The following is a 22,843-nucleotide window of genomic DNA, read 5'->3' on the forward strand; positions in this document are numbered from 1 at the left end:
AATGGGGAGTGATTGTGAGGGGGTAGCAAGCACCAGATATCATTTTATGCGGATGACCTGTTGTTTGTGTCAGACCCAGATGGAAAGTATGGGCAGAATTATGGGGTTCTTGCAGAGATCCGGGGCATTTACCAGCTATAAGCTGAACGTAGGAATAAGAACATAAGAATTAGGGGCAGGAGTAGGCCATCTGGCCCTTCGAGCTTGCTCCGCCATACAATGAGATCATGGCTGATCTTTTGTGGACTCAGCTCCACTTTCCAGCCTGAACACCATAACCCTTAATCCTTTTTTCTTCAAAAATCTTTATCTTGAAAACATTTAATGAAGGAGCCTCAGCTGCTTCACTGGGCAGGGAATTCCATAGATTCACAACCCTTTGGGTGAAGAAGTTCCTCCTAAACTCAGTCCTAAATCTACTTCCCCTTATTTTGAGGCTCTGCCCCCTGGTTCTGCTTTCACCCGCCAGTGGAAACAACTCCCCACATCTATCCTTTCTGTTCCCTTCATAATTTTATATGTTTCTATAAGATCCCCCCCGCCTCCTTCTAAATTCCGACGAGTACAGTCCCAGTTTACTCAACCTCTCCTCGTAATCCAACCCCTTCAGCTCTGGGATTAACCTAGTGAATCTCCTCTGCACACCCTCCAGTGCCAGTACGTCCTTTCTCAGCTAAGGAGACCAAAACTGAACACAATACTCCAGGTGTGGCCTCACTAATACCTTATACTGATCCCTGTGGAACACCACTAGTCACCTTTCTCCATTTTGAGACACTCCCTTCCACCACTACTCTGTCTCCTGTTGCCCAGCCAGTTCTTTATCCAGGATAGCAACTAGGACCATCTATCTCGTAGCGTGCGTTGACTTGGAACTTACTTGGTTTGGTGTAGCTTTGGCGGGTCTCTACTCACTGAGAGCCAAGGCCAAGAGTGAGATCCTCTCTTGGGGAGCCCTTTTTATACTCCAAAAGGGCTTCACGCGCTTTTGGGCAGGCCTTGAACTTGGCCCCAATTAATTGGGCCGTTTCCCAATCGTCCTTATCGATTTTTCTCCAATAGAGGGGTGGGTTCCCTGGTTGCTGGGCGTGTCCTAGGTGGGCGTTGGTCTGCTTTGTTTTAGTCTCCTCTGGCGCCGGGATGTCTGTCTTAGCATTGTTTACCTAAATGTTGCCTTTTGTTCCTGGGGTTGGTTCATTAGTATGTAGATGGTTCTGCAGTACCGGCCCTGTCTGAGAGCTACAGCTCTAATCAACAGACCGATCTTGCACCTGCTCGCTTTTTTGGTATTGTCCAATTTTCCCTGCATTCTTTGCAAGTGTCCACTTTGTAATCGGGATGTGGCCATCCCAGATGGCTACAAACCTATCCCTCAGTATCTTCTCCCAACAGTTTGCCTACCACTGACGTCAAGCTCACAAGTCTATAATTCCCTGGATTATCCTTGCTACCCTTCTTAAACAAAGGGACAACATTAGCAATTCTCCAGTCCTCCGGGACCTCACCCGTGCTCAAGGATGCTGCAAAGATATCTGTTAAGGCCCCAGCTATTTCGTTCCTCGCTTCCCTCAGTAAACTGGGATAGATCCCATCCGGACCTGGGGACTTGTCCACCTTAATGCCTTTTAGAATAACCAAAACTTCCCCCTTCCTTATGCCGACTTGACCTAAAGTATTTAAACATCCATCCCTAACCTCAACATCCGTCATGTCCCTCTCCGTGGTGAATACCGATGGAAAGTACTCATTAAAAATCTCACCCATTTCCTCTGACTCCACGCATAAATTCCCTCTTTTGTCTTTGAGTGGGCCAATCCTTTCTCTAGTTACCCTCTTGCTCCTTGTATACGAATAAAAGGCTTTGGGATTTTCCTTAACCCTGTTAGCCAAAGATATTTCATGACCCCTTTTAGCCCTATTTATTGCGCGTTTGAGATTTGTCCTACTTTCCCGATATTCCTCCAAAGCTTCATCAGTTTTAAGTCGCCTAGATCTTATGTATGCTTCCTTTTTCATCTTCGCTAGTCTTACAATTCCACCCGTCATCCATGGTTCCCTAATCTTGCCATTTCTATCCCTCATTTTCACAGGGACATGTCTGTCCTGCACTCTAATCAACCTTTCCTTAAAAGACTCCCACATTTCAAATGTGGATTTACCCTTAAACAGCTGCTCCCAATCCACATTCCCTAGCTCCTGCCGAATTTTGTTATACTTGACCTTTCCCCAATTTAGCACTAGGATCACTCTCGTCTTTGTCCATGAGTATTCTAAAACTTACAGAGTTGTAATCGCTATTCCCAAAGTAATCACCGACTGAAACTTCAACCGGGATCATTCCCCAATACTAGGTCCAGTATGGCCCCTTCCCGAGTTGGACTATTTACATACTGCTCTAAAAAAACTCTCCTGGATGCTCTTTACAAATTCTGCTCCATCTACGCCTCCAACACTACATGAGTCCCATTCAATGTTGGGGAAGTTAAAATCTCCCATCACGCCCACCCTATTGCTCCTACATATTTCTATAATCTGTCTACATATTTGTACCTCTACTTCATGCTCACTTTTGGGAGGCCTGTAGTAAAGTCCCAACAATGGTAATGCACCGTTCCTATTTCTTAGCTCTACCCATATTGCCTCACTGCTCGAATCCTCCATAGTGCCCTCCTTAATCACAGCTGTGATATCATCTCTGACCAGTAATGCAACTCCTCCACCCCTTTTACCTCCCTCTCTATCCCTCCTGAAGCATCTATACCCTGGGATATTTAGTTGCCAATCTTGCCCTTCCCTCAACCAAGTCTCAGTAATACCATTGACATCATATTCCCAGGTACTAATCCAAGCCCTAAGTTCATCTGCCTTACCTGCTACACTTCTCGCATTCAAACAAATGCACCTCAGACCACCTGTCCCTTTGCGTTCATCATCTCTTCCCTGTCTACTCTTCCCCTTAGTCTCAATTAGTTTATTATCTAGTACCTTACTGGCTTTAGTTGCTGCCTCTTTACTGACCTCTAACTTCCTAATCTGGTTCCCATCCCCCTGCCACATTAGTTTAAAACCTCCCCAAGAGGGACTTTAAAAAGTGGGATACGTTGCACTTGATGTTGGCAGGGAGGATACAGGTGGTAAAGATGAATGTGTTCCAAGGTTCCTGTTTGTCTTTCAGTCCCTCCCAATTTTTCTCTATGAGACCGTTTTCCAGAAGGTGGAGGCGCTTGTCTCGGAATTTGTGTGGGCAGGGAGGGTGAGGAGGGCCCTGCTACAATGGCAGGGAAGGGGGTGGCGCTCTCGAATCTGATGTACTACTGTTGGGGATCAGGGGTAATGGGAAGAAGGCAGGAGAATGAGGATGAGAACAATAGCAGCCATGATTGAATGGCGGAGCAGACTCGATGGGCCGAGTGGCCTAATTCTGCTCCTATGTCTTATGGCAGCGAATGTGGGGAAGATGAAGTGTTGGTGCGGGAGGGGTCAGAGTGAATCAGGTTAGAGGAGGAGTCCTGCAGAGGCTCCAGTTTGAAGGCTCTGGTGACGGCTCCATTGCCACTGGCTCCGAAGAAGTATATGGGGAGTTCGGTAGTGGAGTCACTGTTAAGATCTGGAATTTGTTGAGTTCCCACTGTATGGGAACTGCAGGTTTAAGCCGGGGGTGGGGGGGGATGGGATGTATTGGTAGTGGAAGAAGGAGGGGTTGAAGCAGGTCAGGGATATGTTCTCGGAAGGGAAATTCGCAGGAAAGGTTTGAGTAACAAGTGGGGAGTGAGTTTAGGTACTGGCAGGTCGGATACTGTGCGCATAAGGAGCTACCGACGTTCCCCCAACTTAGGTGTACATGCTGCTGGAGGAGAAATTGCTGCTCCCAGATGAGGTGGGGGGGCAGGATCGGGGATATATGCGGATGGTTGGGAGAGCAGGGTAAGGCGCTGGTGGAAAGGATTACGCAGACGTGGGAGGGGGAATTGGTGTGGGAGATAGGATGGAGCCTGTGTGGGGCCAAGCGGGATAATCTCAACCTCCTCCATTGCTAGAATGAGCTTGATTCAGTTTAAAGTCATGCACAGGGTACACATGAGTCAGCTCAAGTGAGTGGGTTCTTCCCGGAGGTAACGGATGGATGTGAGAAATGTGGGCCAGGGCGGCGAATCACAGTCACGTGTTTTGGGGCCAAGATGAAGCCGGACCCCATGGTGGCGATTTTGGGGATGTCGGAGCTGCTGGAGGGAACGGGGGACGGTGTCGTGGTCTTCACCTCTCTGATTGCCCGGCGACTGATTCTTTTGAATTGGTGGTCGGATACACCACCGGGGTTTGCAGCTTGGCTGGGAGACCTGTACGAGTTTCTTCAGCTGGAAAAGATTAAGTTTGCCTTAAGGGGCCAGAAGAGGGTTTTTGAGGTACAGTGGAGCCGTTCATGATATTTGAGGAGCTGATCGTTGCGGGAAGTGGGGGGAGAGATGGGGAGGGGGTCTAAAAGAGGAAAAAATGTACAAATTGTTAACTCTGGCGTTATTGTTTACGTTTAAAATAAAATGCCTATTTTTAAAAGAAAGGATTCTGGTGGAAGAGGCAGTGTCTGAAGGGAGTGAAAGCTAAGTGGGAGAAGGAGTTGGGGTCGGAGAGGGTGTGGTGAGAGGCCCTGCGTAGGGCGAATGCAATGTTGTCATGTGTGAGGTTTGGGTTGATCCAGTTGAAGGAAGTGCATAGGGCTCATTGACCAAATCCAGGGTGAGTTTTATTGTGTTATTGTTTATGTATAACATTTTGAAAATGTGAATAAAAATACTTTGATTTTTAAAAAAAATGTTTTTGATACCTTTATTGCATTGCAAAACATGGAGTCAGTACCATTAAGTCTGATTCACTGTGTACATTGTTCAAATGCTGCATCACTGAGATGATTGTTTCTCACCTGCATTATGTCTGAGCACCAAGTGTAAAAATAGTCTTGCCACTGGGGCTCTAATAAACCCTCATCATTTAGCCAGAATCTCTGTCAAAATACAATTGAACAGTCAAGAGCTGCTGGAAGTGGAAGACAAATTGCTTTTATCAATCATGGGAATATGTGGAAATTACTGCTCAGCAGGAGTTAAAAGACCATCTAAATGGCACCATGGAAAATCTGAAATGCAAAAAGCATTTTTAATTAACAGCAAATGTAGTAATCTGACTCAATTAAAACAAATAGTCTTGATTCCCGGTGGGTTATGTGTAAAAATGGGTATGGCAAATACAAAGAAAACTGCGCACTTGACCTGGTAGTGCAGTGCTTTTCAAACATTTGTGCCCGGGACCCATTTTTACCAACCGGCCAACCTTCATGACCCACCATCTTCTCTTATAATGCGACACGTGAGCCTGCTTGGTCCTCATGATCTCACTCCAATCAGGTTCACAGTAGGAGAGGGCTATGTGCATATCGGGTTCAGAGTTCAGCCGGTTCCTTTGAGCTGTTTCCACCTTTCTGAGGACGGAAAATCCAACCTCGTACATGTGGGTCATTGTGAAGGGCAAAAGCAACAAAAGGCTTGCTTTACTCAGCACTGGATGCTCCTTGGAGACGCTACTACAGAATGCTGACAGCCTCATTGACTTGTGGCGTGTTTTTAATGTGCTGTCACAGGTGAGGCGCAGAAGTTCAGTTTCTTCATTTGGAGTCAGCTGCAATAATTGTCTCTGGGGTCTCAAAGTCAAAAGTTCTCTCTCAAAATCTGAAACCTCTGGAAAGTAGTGACAAAAACAGTTGATACGACTGAATAAGGCTTGCCAGCCTATTGAAAGTTCCCTTACTAAGGCTGTTTTCTTCTAAATATCATTTTGGCTTTCTCCTCACACTTGCCAAACTTTCTTCGTCTTTTGGAAAGCATCCATTTCTTCAAACTGTCGAAAGCAATCATCATCCTTCCCTTGCAATTTTAGGTTTAGTTCATTTAGAATTGAAAAGATGTCCGCAAGGTAAGACATTGTTTGCATCCAAGTTTCATCAGCAAATTAATCAGCCAGAGAGGACGATTTTCTCAAGGAGGAAAGCATGGATTTCATTCCTCAGTTCGTAAACTCTGACTAGCACCTGACCCCTTGACAACCAATGTACCTCTGTGTGGAACAAAACGTGTGTGCTCGGTCCCCATATTAGAACGCAATGCCTCAAAAGTATTGAGTGCGCTGCATTTAATGAAATTCACAATATTCACAATTCCTTTCAACACCACTTCAAGATTTCTTTCGATGTCAATGCCTCACGGTAAATAAAACAATGATTCCAAACAATGTCCTGACCAGATGGCTCCTTAATCCTTATTGTAACTCCGCTGCTCTCCCAGTCATGTTGGCTGCCCCATCACTTGTGATTCCTCTGTAATGAACTCAGTTGAGCCCGCACTTTCCAACCATGTAACTATTCAATGCTTCATAAATCTCTGCGCCAGTCGTGTTTGTTGGTAATGTCAGGTAGCACAGCAAATCTCAACAAATTCATTGTGCCAAACATACCTAACTTAAACTAGCAAGGTTGCACAATCTGAATTGTCTGTACTTTCTTCCAGTTGTATTGAGAACTCGTATGCTGATTTTAAACCAGAAATAAGACAGGCTTCTAAATTCTCAGCAATCTCACAAATTTGGTGAGCCGCTGTGTTATCGCTAACTTGGATGCATTTCACCTTTTTCAGGTAACCTCTCTAGGACTGTATGAACTATGTCTATTGCTGCAGGGAGAGTAAATCTCTGCTACAGTGTGGGGCATTTTCTATTTAGCTACACGGTAAGCTACCATGTCATTCAAAGGTAACATTTCTGCTGAGGACCTTCAGCTGACCATTTAAATTCTCGCTGCATCCAAGGTTTGTCCTCAAACTCATGTTTAGTCTTCAAATTCCTTTGAATTTTGGGGAGTTTTAAACTTTAATTTGCCAGTACTTCCCTGCATACAACACACATGGGCTTTGCATTCTCATTTGCATTGGCACAATTAATAAAGCCATAGCTTAAAAAATCATCTTTACACTGCTTTGTTCCTGATTTCTGCTTCTTAATGGGTTGACCACCAGAGGCCCTGGAGCTCACAACAGCACTGCTTTGTCCTGTTGTGGACTCTCCTGAACAGCGCTCTCCAGCAAATTTAGTTGTGAGATCCTGGCCTGTTTGTGTCTCTGGATCTCTCTTCCTTATTACAAAACGATTCATTTTCAATTCTTCAGTGCTGGCAGTTACAAAATAGAGGAATCTCTGCTCGATGATTTCACGCCCAGAACACGTGATGTCTGTGTATGGGGTGTGTGACCTGCTCTCTGCTGCCACGACTGATGGGAGGACACCCGTCATTTGTTTAAACAAACTGGCCCTGGGACAGTATGCTGACGTCAGGAGGTGGTGGTCTGGCCCGCTGGGCTCTGGGGCTGCACACTGCCAGACCAGGCTGAGGGGGCACGCGTGCGCGGGATGGCCGGCAATCTGAACATCGGTTGCAACTGGCATTTTTAAAAGCCGGTCGCAATCAATGAGAATTCCTCCTGCAATCAGAAATGCTGCAACCAATCGCACTGCTAACCTCCCAACATCTGCCCATGACCCACCTGCGAGTCACAACCCTGAGTTTGAAAAATCCTGTGGTAGAGTACAAGAGCTGGGAATGGTATGTTTTGTTTCTATCATCTCACAAATTTGATTGAGTTTTTTGAGGGGGTGACCAAGAAGGTAGATGAGGGCAGTGCAATAGACGTTGTCTACATGGACTTTAGCAAAGCCTTTGACAAGGTACCGCATGGTAGGTTGTTGCAGAAGGTTAAAGCTCACGGGATCCAGGGTGAGGTTGCCAATTGGATTCAAAATTGGCTGGACGACAGAAGGCAGAGGGTGGTTGTAGAGGGTTGTTTTTCAAACTGGAGGCCTGTGACCAGTGGTGTGCCTCAGGGATCGGTGCTGGGTCCACTGTTATTTGTGATTTATATTAATGATTTGGATGAGAATTTAGGAGGCATGGTTAGTAAGTTTGCAGATGACACCAAGATTGGTGGCACAGTGGATAGTGAAGAAGGTTATCTAGGATTGCAACGGGATCTTGATCAATTAGGCCAGTGGGCCGACGAATGGCAGATGGAGTTTAATTTAGATAAATGTGAGGTGATGCATTTTGGCAGATCGAATCAGGCCAGGACCTACTCAGTTAATGGTATGGCGTTGGGGAGAGTTATAGAACAAAGAGATCTAGGAGTACAGGTTCATAGCTCCTTGAAGGTGGAGTTGCAGGTGGACAGGGTGGTGAAGAAGGCATTCGGCATGCTTGGTTTCATTGGTCAGAACATTGAATACAGGAGTTGGGACGTCTTGTTGAAGTTGCACAAGACATTGGTACGGCCACACTTGGAATACTGTGTGCAGTTCTGGTCACCCTATTATAGGAAGGATATTATTAAACTGGAAAGAGTGCAGAAAAGATTTACTAGGATGTTGCCGGGACTTGATGGTTTGAGTTATAAGGAGAGGCTGGATAGACTGGGACTTTTTTCCTTGGAGCGTAGGAGGCTTAGGGGTGATCTTATAGAGGTCTATAAAATAACGAGGGGCATAGATAAGGTAGATAGTCAACATCTTTTCCCAAAGGTAGGGGAGTCTAAAACTAGAGGGCATAGGTTTAAGGTGAGAGGGGAGAGATTCAGAAGGGCCCAGAGGGGCAATTTCTTCACTCAGAGGGTAGTGAGTGTCTGGAATGGGCTGCCAGAGGTAGTAGTAGAGGCGGGTACAATTGTGTCTTTTAAAAAACATTTAGATAGTTACATGGGTAAGATGGGTATAGAGGGTTATGGGCCAAGTGCGGGCAACTGGGACTAGCTTAATGGTAAAAACTGGGCGGCATGGACTGGTTGGGCCGAAGGGCCTGTTTCCATGCTGTAAACTTCTATGATTCTATGATTCTATCTTGCTTTTGTATGCTTTTTGAGAGTAGTTTTAAAAAATCTGCTTAGATATATGATTATGGTAAGTTTTAGTGTCCTGCTGGGTGTTCCAACCAAGAGCAAGTTCATTCCTATTGCATAGTCACAACAGAGTAAATCAGCGATGCCGTCCAGAGATCAGGAACTCTAAATATTCTCTCTTGGAATATATGTAGTGTTTCTTTACAGTCTGTTTCCACCTCTACTGTCCAACATCAGAGGAAGGTTTTAACCTTGTAACTTTCATTCAACAGCTGATAAATTCTGTGCTCACTACAGTTGCTTTGATTTGAATTTTCATGTCTAATTCCTTTACTGACCCTCTTGTAAGGAACTTGTTAAAGCCTTGGTTCTCGCTTACAAATTGGTAGAGCTATTCAGAACCTTCTGGAAGAAAGGTGGGTCAGGATAAGAGCTCCATTATTTTTTCCTCCATTCTGGTCAGACATTAAGGCAAACAGATGCTGGTTTAAGCTCTATCTCCTTATCACGCGTGTAAATGTTTAAATCTCGGACAGAAGGCTAGGGAGCTGAAACTGACCTTCCTCTCTGCAGTCCTTTTAAGCTGTGGGAGTTCTCAGGAAGTGAATCCTGATCTGCAAAAACAGCAGACAAGCGGTTGATGTCTGGAGCGGATGTGCAATCTTTTTTAGAAATTCTCAGGTAGAGAATGCTAAAATTGTCTCTTGAGACCGGGCATCAATCTGGTAGAGGCCTGTCAGGACTGAGCCAACCACTGAGGGGGAATTCTCGGTTTGAAGACCCTGATTGTTAAAAGTGAAAATTACTTACCAGAAAGCATTCTACAGCTTGCAGGTTCTGGTTGAAGACACCAATAGTTCACTGGTTACAAAGATCTCTACCTCGGCAGCAAAGAACCATCTCAAACCTCTTAATCCCTGTTATTTCTGAACCTGTAATTCAATGGTGCAGGCAAGGGGTAAAGATCTCCAGAAAATACACAAATTATTGGTTAATTCTCTTGTGTTGCATCTGTGGAGCTAGAATTTGACTGCACCAGGCTGTTGTAACACTCCCCAAAATCTAAAATCTAAATATCAAACTGATGCAGCAGACATGAGACACCTTGTTGGGGTATTATGAAAGTTGCCTTGCTCACTATCCAATTGTGTTACATTTGGCCAGGAGTTACTTGATGCTGACACGGAGTATCCAAAAACACTAGTAGAAACAATCCATGTCCAAATGCAGCAGGACCTGGACAGTATCCAGGCTTGGACTGACAAGTGGCAAGTAGCACAGGCCACACAAGTGCCAGGTAATGATCATCTCCAACAAGAGAGAATCTCACCATCCCCCAAGGCATTACCATCGCTGAAGCTCCCACTATCGACATCCTGGGAGTTACCATTGACCAGAAAGCACACTGGACAAGCCATATAAATACTGTGGCTACAAGAGCCGGTCAGAGGCTAGGATTCCTCTTTCGTAACCCGTCTCCGCAAAGCCTGCCCACCATCTACCAGGCAAATGTCAGCGGTGTATTGGAATACTCTCCCCTTGCCTGGATGAGTGCAGCTCCAACAACACAAGAAGCTTGACACCATCCAGGCCAAAGCAATCTCTTTGATTAGCACCCCATCCATAAACATTCGCTCCCTCCACCACTGACGCACAGTGACCACCTACAAAATACACTGCAGGAACTCATCAAGACTCCTTACGCAGCACCTTCCAAACCCCTAGCCACTACCATCTAGAAGGACAAAGGCAGTACACAAATGGGAACGCCACCACATGGATGTTCCCGTCCAAGTCACTCACCACCCCGACTTGCAAATATGTTGTTCACTGTCGCTGGATCGAAATCCTGGAACTCCCTCTCTGACAGCACTGAGGGTGGTACATACACCACATGGAGTGCAACATTCAAGAAGGCAACTCACTGCTGCCACCTTGAGGGTAACTAGGGATGGGCAATAAATAGTGGCATTGCCAGTGACACCCACATCCTGTAACTGATATTTTTTTAAATCTCACCAGGTGAACGCAAAATCTATAAAAAGTGAAGAAGAAATATAATTGGATCCTTTTTCTAAAAAAAAAAAAAAATCCTCTAACAAAATATTGGTTCATCAAGAATGTGGAAGACTAGGTTTATTCTATCTGGAACAAAAATTAACCATTGGTGGAAGTGAAAATAAAAATCCTATTCCGGATGTTTTGATTTCCCATTTCTCATCAATTTCATCTTTTACAAAGAAAAGTACGGCATAGGAATAGGGCCTTCCGTCCTCCAAGCCTGTGTCGACCATGCTGCCTGTCTGACCAAAAACCTTCTACATATCCCTCTATTCCCATCATACCATATATTTGTCAAGACACCCCTTAAATGTCACTATCCACCACCACCTCCGGCAGCGAGTTCCAGGTACCCACTAACCTCTGTGCAAAAAAAAAAAAAAAAACTTGCCTCCAACATCTCCCCTAAACTATGGCCCTCTCACCTTAAACTTATGTCCCCGAGTAATTGACTCTTCCACCCTGGTAAAAAGCTTCTGACTATACACTCTGTCCATGCCCCTCATCATTTTGTAGACTTCTAGTGCACTGAAGCTACTTTTTGGTTAACCGGGTGTGTTTGTAGGTGCTGCGATCTTCTCAAAGTTACTCTTGAGAATAGCTAAGCTGTTTCTTCAGGCACATGTGACCAATCATCGTTATGCAAACTATTTATGATTTATTGATTTTCTGTTTAAGAGCAGTGCGGATGTTTTACTTCTATAGGTTAACTTATTTAACGTAGCTAAAGCGGGTTAGTTTAGATAAGAACATAAGAACTAGGAGCAGGAGTAGGCCATCTGGCCCCTCGAGCCTGCTCCGCCATTCAATAAGATCATGGCTGATCTTTTTTGGACTCAGCTTCACTTTCCGGCCCGAACACCATAACCCTTAATCCCTTTATTCTTCCAAAAACTATCTATCTTTATCTTAAAAACATTTAATGAAGGAGCCTCAACTGCTTCACTGGGCAAGGAATTCCATAGATTCACAACCCTTTGGGTGAAGAAGTTCCTCCTAAACTCAGTCCTAAATCTACTTCCCCTTATTTTGAGGCTATGCCCCCTAGTTCTGCTTTCACCCCCCAGTGGAAACAACCTGCCCGCATCTATCCTATCTATTCCCTTCATAATTTTATATGTTTCTATAAGATCCCCCTGCATCCTTCTAAATTCCAACGAGTACAGTCCCAGTCTACTCAACCTCTCCTCGTAATCCAACCCCTTCAGCTCTGGGATTAACCTAATTAATCTCCTCTGCACACCCTCCAGTGCCAGTACGTCCTTTCTTAGTAAGAAGTCTTACAACACCAGGTTAAAGTCCAACAGGTTTGTTTCAAACACTAGCTTTCGGAGCGCTGTAGGATGCAGGATGTTTGAGGTGAGGGATGCAGTTAGTGTCCCTGCTGATTTTACCTGCAGGAAGTGCTGCCATCTCCAGCTCCTCCAAGACCGAGTTAGGGAACTGGAGCTGGAGTTGGAAGAACTTCGGATCATTCGGGAGGCAGAAGGGGTCATAGATAGCAGCTTCAGGGAATTAGTTACACCAAAGATTGGAGATAGGTGGGTAACTGTAAGAGGGACTGGGAAAAAACAGTCAGTGCAGGGATCCCCTGCGGTCGTTCCCCTGAGAAACAAGTATACCGCTTTGGATACTTGGGGGGGGGGGGGGGGGGACTTACCAGGGGTAAGCCATGGGGTACGGGCCTCTGGCACGGAGTCTGTCCCTGTTGCTCAGAAGGGAAGGGGGGAGAGGAGCAGAGCATTAGTAATTGGGGACTCGATAGTCAGGGGCACAGATAGGAGATTTTGTGGGAGCGTGAGAGACTCACGTTTGGTATGTTGCCTCCCAGGTGCAAGGGTACATGATGTCTCGGATCGTGTTTTCCGGGTCCTTAGGGGGAGGGGGAGCAGCCCCAAGTCGTGGTCCACATTGGCACCAACGACATAGGTAGGAAAGGGGACAAGGATGTCAGGCAGGCTTTCAGGGAGCGAGGATGGAAGCTCAGAACTAGAACAAACAGAGTTGTTATCTCTGGGTTGTTGCCCGTGCCACGTGATAGTGAGATGAGGAATAGGGAGAGAGAGCATTTAAACACGTGGCTACAGGGATGGTGCAGGCGGGAGGGATTCAGATTTTTGGATAACTGGGGCTCTTTCTGGGGAAGGTGGGACCTCTACAGACAGGATGGTCGACATCTGAACCTGAGGGGCACAAATATCCTGGGGGGGAGATTTGTTAGTGCTCTTTGGGGGGGTTTAAACTAATGCAGCAGGGGCATGGGAACCTGGATTGTAGTTTTAGGGTAAGGGAGAATGAGAGTATAGAGGTTAGGAGCACAGATTTGACGTCGCAGGAGGGGGCCAGTGTTCAGGTAGGTGGTTTGAAGTGTGTCTACTTCAATGCCAGGAGTATACGAAACAAGGTAGGGGAACTGGCAGAGTGGGTTGGTACCTGGGACTTCGATGTTGTGGCCATTTCGGAGACATGGATAGAGCAGGGACAGGAATGGATGTTGCAGGTTCCGGGGTTTAGGTGTTTTAGTAAGCTCAGAGAAGGAGGCAAAAGAGGGGGAGGTGTGGCGCTGCTGGTCAAGAGCAGTATTACGGTGGCGGAGAGGATGCTAGATGGGGACTCTTCTTCCGAGGTAGTATGGGCTGAAGTTAGAAACAGGAAAGGAGAGGTCACCCTGTTGGGAGTTTTTATAGGCCTCCTAATAGTTCTAGGGATGTAGAGGAAAGGATGGCGAAGATGATTCTGGATATGAGCGAAAGTAACAGGGTAGTTATTATGGGAGACTTTAACTTTCCAAATATTGACTGGAAAAGATATAGTTCGAGTACAATAGATGGGTCGTTTTTTGTACAGTGTGTGCAGGAGGGTTTCCTGAAACAATATGTTGACAGGCCAACAAGAGGCGAGGCCACGTTGGATTTGGTTTTGGGTAATGAACCAGGCCAGGTGTTGGATTTGGAGGTAGGAGAGCACTTTGGGGACAGTGACCACAATTCGGTGACGTTTACGTTAATGATGGAAAGGGATAAGTATACACCGCAGGGCAAGAGTTATAGCTGGGGGAAGGGCAATTATGATGCCATTAGACGTGACTTGGGGGGGATAAGGTGGAGAAGTAGGCTGCAAGTGTTGGACACACTGGATAAGTGGGGCTTGTTCAAGGATCAGCTACTGCGTGTTCTTGATAAGTATGTACCGGTCAGACAGGGAGGAAGGCGTCGAGCGAGGGAACCGTGGTTTACCAAGGAAGTGGAATCTCTTGTTAAGAGGAAGAAGGAGGCCTATGTGAAGATGAAGTGTGAAGTTTCGGTTGGGGCGATGGATAGTTACAAGGTAGCGAGGAAGGATCTAAAGAGAGAGCTAAGACGAGCAAGGAGGGGACATGAGAAGTATTTGGCAGGAAGGATCAAGGAAAACCCAAAAGCTTTCTATAGGTATGTCAGGAATAAGCGAATGACTAGGGAAAGAGTAGGACCAGTCAAGGACAGGGATGGGAAATTGTGTGTGGAGTCTGAAGAGATAGGCGAGATACTAAATGAATATTTTTCGTCAGTATTCACTCAGGAAAAAGATAATGTTGTGGAGGAGAATGCTGAGCCCCAGGCTAATAGAATAGATGGCATTGAGGTACGTAGGGAAGAGGTGTTGGCAATTCTGGACAGGCTGAAAATAGATAAGTCCCCGGGACCTGATGGGATTTATCCTAGGATTCTATGGGAGGCCAGGGAAGAGATTGCTGGACCTTTGGCTTTGATTTTTATGTCATCATTGGCTACAGGAATAGTGCCAGAGGACTGGAGGACAGCAAATGTGGTCCCTTTGTTCAAAAAGGGGAGCAGAGACAACCCCGGCAACTATAGACCGGTGAGCCACACGGCTGTAGTGGGTAAAGTCTTGGAGGGGATTATAAGAGACAAGATTTATAATCATCTAGATAGGAATAATATGATCAGGGATAGTCAGCATGGCTTTGTGAAGGGTAGGTCATGCCTCACAAACCTTATTGAGTTCTTTGAGAAGGTGACTGAACAGGTAGACGAGGGTAGAGCAGTTGATGTGGTGTATATGGATTTCAGCAAAGCGTTTGATAAGGTTCCCCACGGTAGGCTATTGCAAAAAATACGGAGGCTGGGGATTGAGGGTGATTTAGAGATGTGGATCAGAAATTGGCTAGCTGAAAGAAGACAGAGGGTGGTGGTTGATGGGAAATGTTCAGAATGGAGTACAGTCACAAGTGGAGTACCACAAGGATCTGTTCTGGGGCCGTTGCTGTTTGTCATTTTTATCAATGACCTAGAGGAAGGCGCAGAAGGGTGGGTGAGTAAATTTGCAGACGATACTAAAGTCGGTGGTGTTGTCGATAGTGTGGAAGGATGTAGCAGGTTACAGAGGGATATAGATAAGCTGCAGAGCTGGGCTGAGAGGTGGCAAATGGAGTTTAATGTAGAGAAGTGTGAGGTGATTCACTTTGGAAGGAATAACAGGAATGCGGAATATTTGGCTAATGGTAAAGTTCTTGAAAGTGTGGATGAGCAGAGGGATCTAGGTGTCCATGTACATAGATCCCTGAAAGTTGCCACCCAGGTTGATAGGGTTGTGAAGAAGGCCTATGGAGTGTTGGCCTTTATTGGTAGAGGGATTGAGTTCCGGAGTCGGGAGGTCATGTTGCAGCTGTACAGAACTCTGGTACGGCCGCATTTGGAGTATTGCGTACAGTTCTGGTCACCACATTATAGGAAGGACGTGGAGGCTTTGGAGCGGGTGCAGAGGAGATTTACCAGGATGTTGCCTGGTATGGAGGGAAAATCTTATGAGGAAAGGCTGATGGACTTGAGGTTGTTTTCGTTGGAGAGAAGAAGGTTAAGAGGAGACTTAATAGAGGCATACAAAATGATCAGGGGGTTGGATAGGGTGGACAGTGAGAGCCTTCTCCCGCGGATGGATATGGCTGGCACGAGGGGACATAACTTTAAACTGAGGGGTAATAGATATAGGACAGAGGTCAGAGGTAGGTTCTTTACGCAAAGAGTAGTGAGGCCGTGGAATGCCCTACCTGCTACAGTAGTGAACTCGCCAACATTGAGGGCATTTAAAAGTTTATTGGATAAACATATGGATGATAATGGCATAGTGTAGGTTAGATGGCTTTTGTTTCGGTGCAACATCGTGGGCCGAAGGGCCTGTACTGCGCTGTATTGTTCTATGTTCTATGTTCTAGCTAGTGTTTGAAACAAACCTGTTGGACTTTAACCTGGTGTTGTAAGACTTCTTACTGTGCTCACCCCAGTCCAATGGCGGCATCTCCACATAATGTCTTTTCTTAGGTAAGGAGACCAATACTGAACACGATACGCCAGGTGTGGCCTCACTAACACATGTTCCAGGTGTGGCCTCACTAACACTAAGGTATCTTTTTGACCTTTCAATTTACTATAGAATAAAGAAACGTAAATCCTGTGTTAGTAACTGTTTAGTCAGTTAGCTTTGTAAATATAAATATTAGATCATAGAATGATTCCAGCAGGGAAGGAGGCCACTCTTCCATGTTTAAGCTGGCTCTCTGCAAGTGCAACCTAGGTGGTTCCATTTCCTCACCCTTTCCCCACAGCCCTGCAAATCTGTTTCTCCTTGGCTGCTTATCTAATTCCCTCTTGAAAGCCACAATTAAATCTGACTCTCCACACTCTTAAGGTAGTGAGTTTCAGATCCTAACTACTGACTATGTAGTTTGTTTAGTACAGTTTAATAGTTTAGTTAAAAGGTTGCTATGGTAGCTGACTGAGTGGCAATTAATTGTCAATCGCCTGATTCGGGCCTCAAAACGTGTTGATTATGTCAAAGTTTAGCTGGTGTGAGAGTCATCGCTGCTCCCCTCAACTCAAAAGAAAGGGACTATTGGAAAAAGAAAGTGACTATTGGAAACGCATTATCAGTGGACTTCGCACATGAATAGTGTGAGGAGAGCACATCCTGAGTGAGATAGCCAGAGTGAGTGTGGGTATCAGGAATTTGGAGCACAGTGGGAGAGTGCAGAGGGGGAGCAGGCCTTCTCTGAACCATCTTTGTGGCTGTAATGAGAGTGTGATGAGTGGAGCACTTAAAAACAGCTCCAGCTGTCAGGCTATCTAGCGCTAATACCGGCCCCAGCAATTACATTGCCCACTGGGTCGGGAATTGCTTTCAATTTGTGCCGGCAGAGTGCTGGCCCATTTGCACAACCTAAATCACGAAAATGCGAATTGCACTGTTTTCAGTCCCGACGGGAACCCTTCATCTCCCAAATAGAGAATCCTGGCCATTGTATGTTTTCAAGGAGTTAGATATAGCTCGTGAGCAAAGGGGAACAGAGGTAATGGGGCAAGGCGGGATCAGACGATTGAGTTGCATGATGAGCCATGATAATGAATGCAGAGCAAGCTTGAAGGGTCGTGTGGCCTACTCCTATTTTCTGTGTTTCAATGTTTCTGGGTTAAAAACAAAGAAGCTTTTCCGCCTGTCCCTGTTGGTTCTTTTGCCATTCAACTCCTGTAGTTCTTGGCTCTTACGCCAATGGAACCGTTCCTATCTATTTTCGCTATCTGGATTCCATGACTTTGAACATTTCTAACAAATCTCCTCTCAACTTCTCTTGAGAGAACAACCCCAGCTCCTCCAGCACAAGAGGCTGAAACATCGTCTCGTTGGCTGAAGGTGGTCATAAATCGGAGTTTTGTCACAATGAAACTAAAGGACTGGTGAATGAATGCAATTTACCCAGTTCCAACACATAATGGAAAATCTGCTGTAGCTAACCTTTAATGATTGAGCCTCAGGGACCTGACATTTCCAAGCCAACTTGAAGTCCTTCTTAAAACAGTGTTTTTTTTTAACAGGACAATCTAAGAAATCTTACCTCTTACCCTTTTTTAATAAAAAGAACTTCAAAACATGCACTGGAAAGTGTAGGTCGTGCTATTCATTCAGGGGGAACTACTTTCAAATCTTCAGCAATACTCTAATGAGCAACATTATAGCTATGCCTTTCCCATATTTGTGAACAAACAATAAAAAGTTCCAAGTATTTTCATGGCTTTGTTTAGTTAAGGTTTTTCTGTTATTATGGCCAGTTGACTGAGAACAACTTCCTCGGTGACGCTTTTCATCTTTTCTCTTAATCATATATACAAACTAAGCATGGTTACTAGTGACATTTTCACAGTGCATTCCACCCATCATTTTCTCTTTCCCAACCCCTCTACGTTTAACTGCAGAATGATGAAACATTTGGGAACAAGAGCCCTTTTCATTCAACCAGACAATGAATGACCTTCCTGTACCTCAACTACATTTACCTGCGTCAGTCCCCCACATCTTTTCATACCCGCACTAACACTATTGTTTACAGTCTTGAAAATTTTAATTGACACCATATCTACAATCTTTTGGGGGAATTATTTTAATATTGAGGAAGGCATGACTTACTCCGTTCAAATCAGTGGGGACTCTCTTGAAACTGACCACTTGCCTAAGTGCTCAGTCACACTGTCTCCGATAGGTTCCAGGAACCTCCCTCTCCCTTCTCCCCTTCCTAAATAATGTAAACCTTTCTAATTTTTGAATCCATAGGGGTAATTCTTCAATCTAGAGAACTTTAGAATATATGACTAATGCACCTACTGACTGGGTGCTCCTTTTTAAAAGCATTCATTTGAGGTCAGTACAAGTTAGCCTCGAAATTACAGCTTTTGAAGTTTGCAATACTTTTTGGTCAGGTTCAGAATCTGAACCAAGAAATGGTTCAAATACATCCTCAATTTGGGAACCATCCCTGAATGAGAAGCTCTCTCTAAATTTTTTGCTGAGCTAATTGATGGTTTGTCTCTTTGCAATCAACTGCTACTTTGGTGCTGTAATTATCCAATTTTGTTGATCTATTTGCACACTTGACTGATTTGAGTGCAGTGCTCAGTTACATTTTTATCTGTTTAACGTCTCAATCTTTATTTTTTTTAAATTATGAAAATATACAGCACCCAGAATTGCACCAGTTAACAGTCAAGTTTTGCAGGGCCATTACAAAAGAGAAGTGCTCAATATCAGTTATGTTTTATTCATTCCTGGGATGTGGGTATTCCAGGTGATGCTAGCATTTATTTCCCATCCCTAATTGCCCTCAACAAGGTGGATTTCACTAATTTGTAATGCTAAGACTGATCATCCTATGTGCTTGAAAAGGCAACCTTCAGATATCACTTTTCCTTCCTCCTGTCATCTGAATGTCAGTTGCATTCGGGAGTTTGCAACTTGGAAATTTCGGGGGGAAATTTGCAAGAGGCCAAAATCAAGCCTTTCTTTACCTGTGATGTACGGGAGAGCAGAGCATAACAGGCTTAGCTTTCAGATGGGGTTGTTTGCAATAAAAGTAGATATCTGTTACTTAGAATTTCTTTCTTACTGCTTTGCATTTGAATAGAATACTAACTAGCTCCAAGAATGTACACCTACTTGTGACAATGAAGATTATTAATTTAAAAAAAGAAATGTGAAGGAAATTGTGTAATTTGTTGAGGCCATTTAGTAACAGAATAACTAAGTCTGTCAGATGATTAAACAATAAGATCCTAGTTAAGATGCTGTTGGACCAGGTTATCGGTGCATCACAACACGTTCTGGCTGGAGTGACTGCATTATATCCAAATACCGAATTATTGATGTGTGGTTGTATTTGTTCAGCCGCTCAGCAGCGTTAACTGTGTGAATCAAGATGCTGAGTGAAATTCCAAAAGAATCACATTGCCTGTGACTGGCTGATGCCTAAGATCGTAGCAGGAGTAGGCCATTCGGCTCATCAAGTTTGTTCTGCCTTTCAACATGTTGGTTGATTTGATTATGGTCTTACTCCCACTTTCCTGTTTTCCACCCCCACCCCTGGTTCTCGACAGTCTTGTAGATCAAAAACCTGTCTAACTGAGCCTTGAATATATTCAATGTCCCAGCCTGGGGAAGAGAATTCCAAAAGCTAACAACCCTCTGAGAGAAGAATTTATTCTCACCTCCATCTTAAATGGGACACCTTTTATTTTCATAGAATTTCATAGAATTTACAGTGCAGAAGGAGGCCATTCGGCCCATCGAGTTTGCACCGGCTCTTGGGAGAGAGCACCATACCCAAGGTCAACACCTGCACCCTATCCCCATAATCCAGTAACCCCACCCAACACTAAGGGCAATTTATCATGGCCAATCCACCTAACCTGCACACCTTTGGACTGTGGGAGGAAACCGGAGCACCCGGAGGAAACCCACGCACACACGGGGAGGATGTGCAGACTCCGCACAGACAGTGACCCAAGCCGGAATCGAACCTGGGACCCTGGAGCTGTGAAGCAATTGTGCTATCCACAAGGCTACCGTGCTGCCCTAAAAGTAAAGTCGCCGTAGTTCCACATGACCCTAGGTTGCTTTCCCCATTGAGGGCGAGAGCTAACTGGTGGTGACTTAACCTGAGGATCACCACACCTCGGGTGAGGGGTGGGGTTGAGAAGGCGGATCTTGAAGATTCACCTCAGCCGTACGGGAATTGAACCCACGCTGTTGGCTTTGTTCTGCATCACAGACCAGCTGTCCAGCCAACTGAGCTAAACCGGCCCCTAGTTTGAAACTGTGTCCCCAGTTCTGATTTCCCCATGAAGGGAATCATCCTCTCAACATCTGCCCTGTCGAGGCCCATCAGCATCTTTTTATATTTCAAAAGGATCACCTCTCGTTCCTCTAAACTCCAATGAATAATGGCCCAACCTGCGCAATCGTTCCTCATAAGAGAACCCTTAGATCACAGAAATCAGTCTGGTGAACCTTCTCTGAACTGTTTCCATCCTCCATTGCATGTCTATTCTCCACTACTCTTTCCCCCCCCCCCCCCCCCCCCCCCCCGAATAAGTGAGGAGTTCAAAACTGTGCATAGGTGTGGTCTCACCAGTGTGCTATACAGTTATAGCAATGTACTCCTTACCCGGCGCAATGAAGGCCAACGTTCCATTTGCCTTCCTAAGACTTGCTGTACATGCATACTAAATTTTGTGATTCAGGTACAAGGACCCTTAGGTCCTTCTGTATCACAGATGCCTGTCCTAGCTCTTTGAAAGGGCCACCTTATTATTCCTACTTCTCTCTTTCCTCAGTGACGTTCTCCTCTTCAAGTGTTTATTTGCTATTGAATCTGCTTCCACCATACTTTTGGGATGTGCAGTCCAGATCATAACCCGCAACAATAAAAATAAGTCCTCCTTATCTCAGCTCAGGCTCTTTTGCCAATCACCTTAAATTGGTGTTCTCTAGACATGGACCCTTCAACTGCTAGAAACTGTTTCTCCTTATTTACTCAGTCAAAATGCTTCTTGATTTTTGAATGCCTCTGCTAAACCTCCTGCTAACCTTTTCTGCCCCCAGGATAATAATCCCAACTTGATGATAATCGCTTATTGTCACAAGAAGGCTTCACAGGCAGCACGGTTGCACAAGTGGATAGCACTGTGGCTTCACAGCTCCAGGGTCCCAGGTTCGATTCCCCACTTGGTCACTGTCTGTACGGAGTCTGCACGTTCTCTTCGTATCTGCGTGGGTTCCCTCCGGGTGCTCCAGTTTCCCCCAACAGTCCAAAGACGTGCAGGTTAGGTGGATTGGCCATGCTAAATTGCCCTTAGTGTCCAAAAAGGTTAGATGGGGTTATTGGGTTACAGGGATAGGGTGGAAGTGGGGGCTTAAGTGGGTCGGTGCAGACTCGATGGGCCGAATGGCCTCCTTCTGCACTGTATGTTCTATGTTTAATGAAGTTACTGTGAAAAGCCCCTAGTAACTTCTCTTGTCTTTCCACGGAACTGAAGACCCTCATCACTGGAACAAACCATTCTAGTAAATATCCTGTACACCCCCTGCTGGGCTTTAATATCTTTCCCAAGGTGCGGATGCCCAGAATTGAACACACAACTCAGAAACAATAATTTACAATGGAGACAAAATTAAGAAAAAAGATGCTTGATCAATGGGGCCAGCGGACAGAAATGTTAAAAAAATTGTTAATAAATAAATTGCTAATTTTTCTTTCTCTCTTTGCAGGTAATTGATTTGGACTTGATAATCCCAAACCCACAAGATTGAGGACTACATGCAAGCACATGTGATCAAAAATAATTGGTCCATCTGAAAGAGGATCCGAGCATTACATGATCTTTGATCAGATTTTTAAATGGAGGGGGGAAAAGGGCAGTAAGACTCATGTAACCGCTTAATTGTTGATTTCGCTGAAATGTGTTGTGGACAAATCCAGACCATAATCTTCTTCATTTCTACCATCACATTGGGAGGATAAAATATTCTAATTTTGTGCAATGCATTCTACAAAGGATTGACCTGTGCTTCTGCAGAGCTGTAAACTTTTCCAGAAAGTGTTCGGGTTGTCTAAACAAAACAGATATGTTATATATAGGAAATCTTATTTTTGTTATTAAATATTGTTTGACTCTGGAAAAGTTTAAGCAGCAGTTTTTTTTTAAATAAAGAGAAAACAATGCTGTTTCTATGCATAATCACAGCCTCTTTCTGAATTGCATTCTCTTTCTGCTTCCTCTTTCTTCCTTCCTCCTGTTTCCCTCCTTTGCCTGCTTCCTCTCGCCCTCCCTCTTCCTCCTTCTGCTCCTTCTCCTACTCTTTCCCCCCATCCCCACTTTCCTTCCTCCACTTTTCTCTCGTATCTCCTGCTTTTCACCGAGAAAATTAGCCGCTAGTTGGCCAGTTTGAGGCAAACCGGTTAGTCGTTATAAGTGAAATGCAACCCACAACTCATATTGAACTATCCTGCCTGCCCTCAGTGTGGACAGACACACAAT

At 45.0% G+C, this 22,843-nt stretch overlaps 1 protein-coding gene across 1 annotated transcript in view; it reads left to right on the plus strand.

Annotated features, from left to right (window-relative positions):
- The window catches only part of mbd2 (methyl-CpG binding domain protein 2), a 216,558-nt gene extending 194,072 nt beyond the window's left edge, over window positions 1–22,486 (plus strand). The window contains exon 7 of the mRNA XM_072497410.1: window positions 22,074–22,486. Within this exon, the coding sequence (XP_072353511.1) occupies window positions 22,074–22,077 (4 nt within the window). The 3' untranslated portion in view covers window positions 22,078–22,486. The remainder of the gene's footprint in view (window positions 1–22,073) is intronic.
- The last annotated feature ends 357 nt before the right edge of the window (window positions 22,487–22,843 follow it).

The sequence above is a fragment of the Scyliorhinus torazame genome, chromosome 3 (genome assembly GCF_047496885.1).
Source record: "Scyliorhinus torazame isolate Kashiwa2021f chromosome 3, sScyTor2.1, whole genome shotgun sequence".
NCBI lineage: Eukaryota > Metazoa > Chordata > Chondrichthyes > Carcharhiniformes > Scyliorhinidae > Scyliorhinus > Scyliorhinus torazame.